This window comes from Cystoisospora suis, assembly GCF_002600585.1.
Source record: "Cystoisospora suis strain Wien I chromosome Unknown contig_3320, whole genome shotgun sequence".
NCBI lineage: Eukaryota > Apicomplexa > Conoidasida > Eucoccidiorida > Sarcocystidae > Cystoisospora > Cystoisospora suis.
The window spans coordinates 1-9,865 of NW_027156115.1; the positions used below are offsets into that span (position 1 = coordinate 1).

The window sequence follows — 9,865 nt, forward strand, 5'->3', positions numbered from 1 at the left end:
TGTATATATATATATATCTATGTTACATTCTTTTTTCTGGTGGCCTAAGGAAGTTTTGTGTGGAGAGCTTCTTCCTATAGATAGATACATTTAGTCTCCTTCAAATTCAAGTGTTAAGAGAGAGAGGAATCTATAGATAGATGTCTATGCCTCTCTCGCCCCTATACATCTGGATGTATGTACACTGTTCCCCCAGTTGAAGATCACTCTTTAAGAAGTGAGAAGTCTCTCTTTCTCATTTGTCTTTCCATCTCCCTTCTCCTGTCTATATTGACACTTTCCCAAGTAGGTCTCTCTCTTCTTTCTCTTGCTTTCTGTCTCTTTTCTTCTTCTTCTCTTCTTCCTTTTCCCCACACTTTTTTCTTCTTCTTTTGTCTTTTTGTCTTGTCTTTCTCGGTCAGATCTCTCGTCATCGGCACGTATACAGGCGTAGGTTCCTCGATTGTCCTTTTCATTCAACTATCTCTTGGAGCCCTCGCCTATGGATTAGGGATTGGAATTCTCCTATATATTTGGCTCTTAACAGTGAGAGACTATCATATCGTCCAAGTCACAGGGACTATCGCAACTGTCTTTACGGTCTTCTTCACAGCCGATCATTTTCTTCATGTAAGTGGAGTTCTCGCCGTCGTCACTTTTGGGATTTTCATGGCGGCGAAAGGTTCTACTGCTCTTCAGCGTACCATTCAATCCTTCCACCATCAAGCCATCGAACTTCTCGCGACGCTCTCGGTCCAGGTAAGAAAAAGGGAAAAGTTCTGCAAGGGAAGAGAGTGGAGATGCTGCATTCCTCCCCTCTCTTCAAGTCTTCATTGTTTTCTCAGATACACAATGAGAGGACGTCGAAAGATCAGACGTACTGAGTTTGGCCTCGATTTGAAAGATACATGAGATCTATCTATCTATCTATCTGTACATATATACATATATATATACAATACCTGTATATATATATATATATTGTATGGATGTATAGATATGATGAACATAGAGAGAGAAAAGGAGACAAAGGGGAACTGAAGAAGGAGGAACTGGAGATATAGAGGTAGAAACAAATGCATGAGATATACATGTATAGAGATGGAAATAGATATACATAGAAGAATAGAGGTGTACTGACGTGGTCCCTTACCTTCGTATATCTGTCTGTCTATTTTCCTAAGTGCCTTGAATCTTATCCTTCTACCAATGCTTGACGGCATCGCCACTCCGTCAGTCCATCCAACCTCCTTACACAATCGACTTTATTTCAATCGACTTTTAGATCTTCTCCTAGATCTTCTTCTCTCTTGATCTTCTTCCTCTTCATCTTTCCTTCTTTCTCAATCCAAACGTGTATCGTAACCTATCTCTACAGATGTCTCTCTGTTGTCTCAATCCCTCTCTCTCTTTTCTTCTTTCTTTCTTCCACACACTATCTTTCTTCTTTTTGCGTCTTGCTTTCTTGTGTAGGCGATCTTTGTATGTGGGGGTGTGATATGTTCCCGTCTTCTTCTTCAATATGCCGATACAGTGCAAGAATGGATAGAAATTCTCTTGGTTTATCTCGTGCTCCAAGTCTCGAGGCTTCTTGTTGTCTATCTCTCATGGCCTCTCATCACATGCATGGGCCTCCCTCTCAAGTAAGACACACACACCCCCCCCCCAGACAACTCCTACAGACAGTGCGACTCTCTCTCTGTCTCTCCATCCATCCATCTATCTAGATAGATAGATAGATGGAGATATAGTGAAAGAGATGGAAGGTTGAAGGAAGGAGGTGTTCAAATGAAGGAATGCTTTTTCCCCCTACAGAAGGTCTTTGCTCATATATACATAGATTGATGTATGTGTACATATAGAGACAGGTAGAGATAGAGAGATATAAAGGGATAGAGATGTGTAGAGAAATAGAATATATATATATATATATATATGTACCATTGCTTTTGTATGTAAAGAAGGAGAAGAGGAAGTAGATGAACTGCTAAGACTTTCTACTCTCCTCGTTTATCTTCCCTTTTTATCCTCGTCTGCTTCTTCTTCTTCTTCTCCTCCTGTGTATGTCTATTCTTGTCTTTCTGGAGATAGGAAGGAGAGAGGTTACTTTATTTGTGTTTGACATTTCGTAGATATAGAGCAGAGCTATAAAGCATTCTCCCTAGCTGGGCTGGCCCGTTGTGGATCTACCTGGCTATCTATGTGTATGTGAAGAGACCTTCTGTCTGTCTCTCTCTGGGTCTCTCAACATGTATGTCTGTATTTATGTAGAAATGTTGCATGCAGAGGTGTTTTGTCTTCTCATGTAGTTGTTCTCTTTACTGCAGGACCCCTAAACATTTCCTCCTCCCTATCGCCATCTCCACACCCACTTCTATATCTCACACATACCCTACCTTCTCATTCACACGAATCAAATCATCATTTCTCTCCTGTCAATCTATCTGTCTATCTATTTGATCCTTTCTGTTTCTCTCTTTCTTTCTCTTTTCTTCTTTTTTCCTTTCTTTCTGTTCAGTTGGAAGGAGTGTTTCATAATCTTTTACGGAGGTCTACGTGGCGTCGTTTGTTTAGCGTTAGGTTTGGTCGTCGAGGCAGATCCCTTAATGGATAAAGAAGTGCGAGAGCACATAGGCATCTGCGTCGCAGGGACGGTCTTGCTGACTCTCCTGTTGAACGGCACTACAGCAGAGATGGTCTACACGAGACTGAAAATCTACCCTATGTCTAAGTATCGCCAAGAGCATCTTAGCTTTGTCCTTAATGCTATCGACGTTGCATGCAACAAGAAAAAAGACGAACTTAAAGACTACTGGCTCTTCAAAGGAACAGGTATGGAAAGACGTAGGGAGACACACTCTGAAGATTGGATCATAAGGAAAGAAGAATAAGGAAAAATTCCATCTGATAAAGTACAGATTACATGATGTATATACAGATAGTCCTCGCAGATACACGTATCGATATACATATATATAGATATAGATAGATATAGATATGTGTGCATGTGGATGGAGACAGGTCTTTCATTTCCCGTTCTGGAGTTATGATGAGAGTTACGGTAATCTGGTCAAAAAGGAATTTTAACATGTCCTTCTATCTAGACAAAAGTATATACACATATCTGTGCCTGTAGAGTCATAGCTATATGCTTATATATGTTTGAATATATCTATCTATCTTTATATATATTTTGTGTCTGCATGTATATCTTTTGAGGGTATCCTTCAATTCCGCTCTTCATTCCTATCTGTACCTATGTATCTCTCTATCTAGGTCTCTCTTTCTTTCTCCTTTCTATCTATCTTTAATCTATCTATCTTTAATCTATTTATCTATCTCTTTTGTGTGGGTTGTGTAGGTGTGGTAGAGGCAGCGAATGAAGCGTTGCCTTGTTTCTCTAAGGGCTACTTAGATACGAATGGAAACCTTCATATTCCCGGCAAGTCTTATAGGGAAATTCTCAACAATCCTCCCTCATGTGCTTCTTGGCATATACAAACCCATGCTGAAGGGACAGGGGGGGATGAACAAGAAGGAGGAAGAGAGGGTGGAGATTCTTCTTCTTTCAATTTCTTCAAAAAGATCGAATCCCGAGACTTCGGTGTGCCCACGTATGTCCATCCCTCTCCGTATGCTCAATACATATCGACCTATGCATGCATCAATGTCTCTATCTATCTCTAGACCTTTCCTATATACCCGTTCGTATATCTATCTTTGGTCTTTCCATCTTGAGCCTGTCGATCTTTCTATCTCTAATCTTTCTATCTTGACTCTCTCTATCTATCTATGAATACTATACTGTACTGCTCCCGGGTGTACGTACACCGATGTACACATAGGTGCACATATATAGATCTATGTATATGTATGTATAGTTAGGATTCCCTTAAAGATACAAGTCTAGTTAGTCTTTCGGGGGATAAAATCTAGATTTCTCTCTTCCTTGTATGAACAGACACCTTCTTCTCTTCATATACATTCTCATCACATGCCATCTCTCTCTCTGATGCATGTCTCTGTCTTTGTGTGAATGTGTATGCGATGTGTTTTGTATAGGAGAGGTTTCATGGGGGAATGGACCGCAGGATTGTCGACAATTGTAAGTCACGTCAAAGAGGTCGCTGCCTCTTCTCGTCGGGAGTTCTTAGGAGGAAAGCAATCTTCTTCTTTCTCTTCTTCTTCTTCCTCTTCACCTCAATCAAGCGAAGAAGGGAAGGCAGGAGACTCTTCTTTAAGAGAGACATCTACAGGAAAAGAAAGCGCAGATGGAGACGAGTCTGCAGTTCTCATAGATAAAGAGACAGAGAAACTCGAAAAGGAGGCCCACGTCCTACATGTTCTCTTCAGTGCTATGAGACACGTAAGTCCATCAATCTCCCCCTATCATAACTACCTACATATCCCGATATATACATCTAGATGTACATATAGATATAGAAGGTGCATATGTGTTCATCATATATATATATAGATAGATAGATCAAAGATAGGTAGATACGGACTTTGTGAAGGTCGTTTGGTAGGACTCGTACGTATTGTACCCATGGGAGGTATGTGTGTATATACATAGGGAGTGTATACAGTGTTTCTTGCAATAGAGAGATAGATAGAGAGATAGAGATGGATGGATCTATTTCATGACGTTCCTCCCTTCATTCATTCGTTCGGATTTCCACTTGGGTTTGTGTGGGTCATGGCGGTGAAAAAGAAAAAGAAAAAGAAAAAAGAAGAAGATCTCTATGGTTTTGCTTGTTAAGAAGAAAAGAGAGATTTCTTTTGCATGCACTGATTTGATAGTTCGATGTCTCAATTATCTCTAGCTGAACAGTCCTCGAGTCATGCATGCAGAGAAGACCCACCCTTTTCTCTCCATGAAAGATCAGTCGTTTTCCTTGTCGACGTCTGCTGTCTCTTTCTCTTTCTCTCTCATACTCCTGCTACACACATAAAGTACGACGTGAATGATCCAGCAAAGATCTACCTATGGGTCTGTCCGCATTTAGATAGATAGATGGATATGTGGATGGATATATATATATATATGGCATCTCTATCCTTCTGTAGGTTGATGAACAGTCACTTTCTTTCTTTTTTAACTCTTCTGCACTTTCTATCCCGACAAAAATGGTCTCTATCTGTCTATGTAGGTATGTCTGAATCGGTGCGAGTCTCCATGTATGAATATATATATATATATATGTATATATATATATATATATGTATATATATGTATATATATATATATATGTATGTCTGAATTGACTAGTTTTGGATGGTGTGTCTTTTGTGTTTATTTTGCAGTTTTATACATCTTTATATAAGCACTCGAATATAGGAGGGACGCCCTGCCTTCTCCTATGCACGACTGTCGACAAGTCGCACGCCTATCTCGATGCACAGCTACGTGAACTCGCTGTAAGTTGGTGTCTCTTCATTCAATAGAACAACGCATGCAAAAGACAGAAAGAAAGAAAGAAGGATGAAGAAGATACGGATTTCCAAGAGAGTAAAAGAAGAGTCGAGAGGAACGAGTCGAGTAGACTGGGTTGATATACCTAAGTTGCACTAAATAGAGTTCGTCATAGCTGTAGTAGGAGTTAGAGATAAATTCCTCAAGTCGTATCGACCTTATTTATCGGCTTATATGAGGTAAGATCTCAGATGGTGTATGGGGGGGATGGCAGGGCGTTCTCTTTGATCCTAATCTCTCATGCATTTTCTGTTTTGAACAAAGGATGGAAGGAATCTTTCTTATCATTCCTCCCTGTAGAAAATGTCACGACAAGAAGAAGAAGAAGAAAAGGCGCGCAAAAGACTAGGAATTTCCTTCTATCTTCAGCATGAAACTCTTTTTCTCCCAAATCGAACCCATCCAGACTTCTTTCTTTCTCTCTTTCTCTCTTTCTTTCCTTTTTAATTTGTTTCTTCAAGATAGAATGCTTCTGGTCATTGTGTGCTTCTTCTTCTTCTTCTCTCTGTGTTGTTTGCGTGTGTGTGGGGTGTGCCTCTGTCTATACACTCCTGCCCATCTCCAAACCTCATGAATGAATGAATAAATGACACATCTTTGATCGTACTCCATCTCTATTTTCTTTCTTTCCTTTCTTTCTTTCTTTCCTTTCTTTCTTTCTTTCTTTCTTTTCAATTCGCCAAAGAGACCAGGAGGAGGCGGAAGATTGCTGCTAGGAGGGGAAGGCGAGCTAGAGAAGCAGAAGAAGAGAGGGAGAGGAGGAGGGGCTCTTCGATATGAGAAGAATGTCTTTGAATATGAATGGGACTGTTTACTCCAATCTCTCCGATCTAAATATAGCCTTTGGAAATGCCTGAACTCTCTCCCATGCGACGTCTTTGATCTGCTGAAGTCGTATCTTATCTCCATTGTCCAGACACTCTATGCTACCACAGAGGCCCACGAATTTCTTCTTCAGTCGAATCAAAAAGAACTCCAAAATCTACTGAACCCAGAAAGCTTGTAAGAGAGAGAAAGAGAGACAGACAGAAAGAGAGAGAGAGATAAAACAGAAAAGGAAAAAGATGTGGGGGAGAAAGAGACCACCATCATCACGAGGGGGGAAGAAGAAGAAGAATAAAAAGAAGATACATGGAAAGAAGAGAAGGAAGATGAAGATTAAGATGAACAAGGATCTAAACATGTATAGACAGATAGATAGAGAGAGATAGATCTTTCATGCTAGGTCTTGCTGTGAATCATAGAAGACTTCTCATACATCACGAGGTTCATGTGCTTAAGTCCTTCACAATTGTCCATCTTTGTTATATGACCATCATATATCTATCTATCTATATAAAAATATATCTATCTATCTATCTATATATCTATCTATATCTATATCCATCCAGTTCACATACCGACTTGTGCTTTCAAAATGACTAGAAGCATATCTCGAGACATGTTAGATAAGAGCAAAACATCTTGCCATGAAGCTCCTCCACCACCTTCGCCCTTCATCCTCCTTGTCTCTCCTTATCTATAGATATATACACGCAGAAATATATGGGCGTTCTACAGACGGATAGATTCTCATATGCTACTATTACATAGGTGTGTATGTGCCTAGATATATCTCGGTGTGTATGTATATATCTCTATAGATCTGTCTCTGCTGATGTATGTGTTCTTTTAGGGCGGCGTTGAAGGAGTTTACGGTCTCCTCTAGGGCCTTAATGGAGAAGATAAAGAATTCTTTTCCTACAGTCTTCTCTCAGTGTTTAATTGTGATTGCGTCCCATATGCTTCTCAATGCAAAACAAGCTGTAAGCATCCAAACCCACCTTCCCTCCTTCCTTTCTTTCTTCATAGATCTTTTCACATACACACATACATCACAGATACAGAGATCGATATGCACATGCATTCAACACGTATATATATATATATATAGATAGATGTATATATGTATATAAATATATATATATATATAGAGAGAGAGAGAGAGAGATAGGCAATCACAGTTTGTCGATACATCGCTATATATATGTTGTACTTCCTTATTCTCTGTGCAAGATTGGAAGATCTCTATATCATCTGTTGCGTCTGTCTCCTCTACTTTTTGGTCGATCGTGGGCCTGTATATGCCTCTCTCTGTACATCTCTGTAGGTCTGTGTATACACTTAGATAGCGAAATAGGGATAGGTATGTCCTATGAGAATGAAGATTTTGTGTTTTGTCTTGTGTGGCTGTCCTACTAGGTGCTAGAAGAGGAGATTGAGAGAGGCCTCGTCTTTCCTGAAGACGCTAGCAAGCTTGAAGAAGCTCTCTCGGAACAACGCATGATGCTTGAACGTATCAGTCGATAAAGAGAAAGAAAGAAAGAAAGAGAGGCGATATCTTTTAGCCCACTCTTAGCCTTTCTTCTCTTCTCTCTGGGAAATCTTGAAGAGAGAGAAAGAAGGAAAGAGAGAAAGAAAAGATGTCTCTTCTATCTATGAAACACATTCATAAATTGTTTTATCTACTCAAGGTGTCTGTCTGCCCGTCTTTCCCATCATGATGAGAAGATAATACAGAGGCAAGGTGTATATACACCCGAATCACGATGAAGTATCAGCCTCACTCTATTCATTCTTTTTTCATACAAGAAAGTCCAGAAAAGAAATTCATTCATCCTCAAACACACAACGCCCGCAAAAGTCTCCTTGTCTTTCTCATCTACATAAATCTACATGTATCTATCTATCTATCTATCTCTCTCTCTCTCTATATATATATATGTGAATTTATATAGGTCTATGTATCGTATAGATACACTTTTTACATGTATGTATGGGTGTGACTTTTTCTCAACTTTTGCCTACATGACGTCGCAGATTGAGCTAAGGAGTCTTCAGCTTCTTCATACAACTCAATTCACTCTCCCTCATATATATATATATATGTGCATATCTATCCATATCATCATGGGTGATTTGAGGAAGTTGAAGAAGAGAAGAAAGAGAAAGAGAGAGAGAGAGACAGTGCCGGGTCTTAAGCTTTGACTCGATCTACTAATAGTAGAAGTAGGAGTCAGGTGCTGGCAAATATAATCCATCCCTCAAGATTTCTTCTCTCTCTCTCTCTGCTTGATTTGAATAGGGGCGAGTCATGCACACATATAGAAAGAAAGAAAAGGGAGAGAGAGATGTCTTAAATAAAGAGGAGCTTGAATGGAAGAAGGAGACTTTTCATAGACATGTCTAAACATGTATGGATTGATTCTTCACCTCCCTACCACATGTGTATGTTTGTTTGGTGGTCTATCTGTATAGCTGTTCTCAAAGCTGCGTGTGAACGAGGTGTATGTACAGTTGAAAGGAGGAGTAGTAGTGGGAATAGTAGTAGTAGCTAGCCAACTCTTGTGAAGAAAGAAGTCTCTTCATTCCGCGCTATCTGTCAAAAATGTCTACCGACTGAGAAGACAAGAAGAAGAAGAATGAGACATAGTAAATGTCTTCATTCTATTTTTCTCTGTTCTCTTCTTCCTTCTGATAAGACACAGGGGAAAGAAGAACCCTCCGTTTCTCTCCCCCCCACCCTGGTCTTGTGTGTTTCGGCCTTTTTGAATGAGAATGAGAAAGAAGAAAGAAATGGAGAAAGAAAGGCCGATCTGTCTATCGAGGAAAGAAGAGAAGAAGACATGGCAGTAAAGTACTTGGCACACCGGCAGTACTCGGAGGATAGAGAGAAATAGATTTGAGATAGATAGATAGATAAAGATAGATAAACCCGATGCATTGGAGATAGATAGACTAGAGGTAGCTTAGAGATAGATCCACGGATGGCATGAAGACAGATGAAAGATGTCTTGCGTATGTATCTAGGTAGATCGATAAGCGACAAGCCAAGTACGTATGTAGGGATTCGCGAGATCTGAGAGAGATTAAGAGAATCGAGGAGAGCTTCTAAGGGTGTCTGTACCTTCATAAATGAAGAGGAGGCACGCTTTGGAGGTGTATGGATAGTGTCCCCACTTCTCATGAGCAATCTCTACTCCTTCTTAACGCCATACTTACAAGACTATAAATCAAACAGCAAGTATCTCTCTCTTTCTCTCTGCCTTGTCTAGCTAGCTAGCTACATCAGAGAGCTTTCCGTATAGCTAGCCAGCTAGCTACCTCTAAGAAGTTGTCTCACAGCCCTCACACGCGGTACGTTACTCCTGTCTCAAATAGATCCTAACTTCTCTCATCTTCGTTGTGACACCTTGCTGTGGATTCTCTACGCCAGAGAGAATCTGAGAGAAGAGAGAAAGGTAAAAGAAGTTCCTGAGAGAGACAAGGGCGTCGTCATCCATCCTGCTTCCCAACACACAAGACCAGAATGATCCTAACGAGTCTCCTCATTCATCTACAATCTATACTCTAGCTTTAATCTATCTATCT

The 9,865-nt window shown here is 40.1% G+C and overlaps 2 protein-coding genes across 2 annotated transcripts; one reads left to right on the plus strand and one right to left on the minus strand.

The window, feature by feature from the left end:
- The first annotated feature begins 402 nt into the window (after nucleotides 1-402).
- CSUI_006540 (sodium hydrogen exchanger nhe2) lies at nucleotides 403-9,010 on the plus strand. Its single transcript, XM_068066696.1, has 9 exons — nucleotides 403-738; nucleotides 1,453-1,622; nucleotides 2,498-2,811; nucleotides 3,341-3,593; nucleotides 4,042-4,345; nucleotides 5,287-5,400; nucleotides 6,141-6,457; nucleotides 7,131-7,260; nucleotides 7,697-9,010. The coding sequence occupies exons 1-9, from the start codon at nucleotides 649-651 to the stop codon at nucleotides 7,802-7,804; spliced, it is 1,800 nt and encodes a 599-aa protein (XP_067921327.1). The 5' UTR covers nucleotides 403-648; the 3' UTR covers nucleotides 7,805-9,010.
- Nucleotides 9,011-9,142: 132 nt separating this feature from the next.
- On the minus strand, nucleotides 9,143-9,844 carry CSUI_006541 (uncharacterized protein; the record flags this gene model as incomplete). Its single annotated transcript, XM_068066697.1, has 1 exon — nucleotides 9,143-9,844. A coding segment is annotated over exon 1 (318 nt), but the record flags the coding sequence as incomplete, so codon positions are not given.
- Between the last annotated feature and the right edge of the window lie 21 nt (nucleotides 9,845-9,865).

Excerpts from the sequence above, each read along its gene's own strand:
- CSUI_006540 (XM_068066696.1), top strand. The coding sequence starts at position 649 with ATGGCGGCGAAAGGTTCTACTGCTCTTCAGCGTACCATTCAATCCTTC. Across the intron at positions 6,458-7,130 it reads CTACTGAACCCAGAAAGCTT|GGCGGCGTTGAAGGAGTTTA; the intron begins GTAAGAGAGAGA and ends GTGTTCTTTTAG. Across the intron at positions 7,261-7,696 it reads TTCTCAATGCAAAACAAGCT|GTGCTAGAAGAGGAGATTGA; the intron begins GTAAGCATCCAA and ends CTGTCCTACTAG.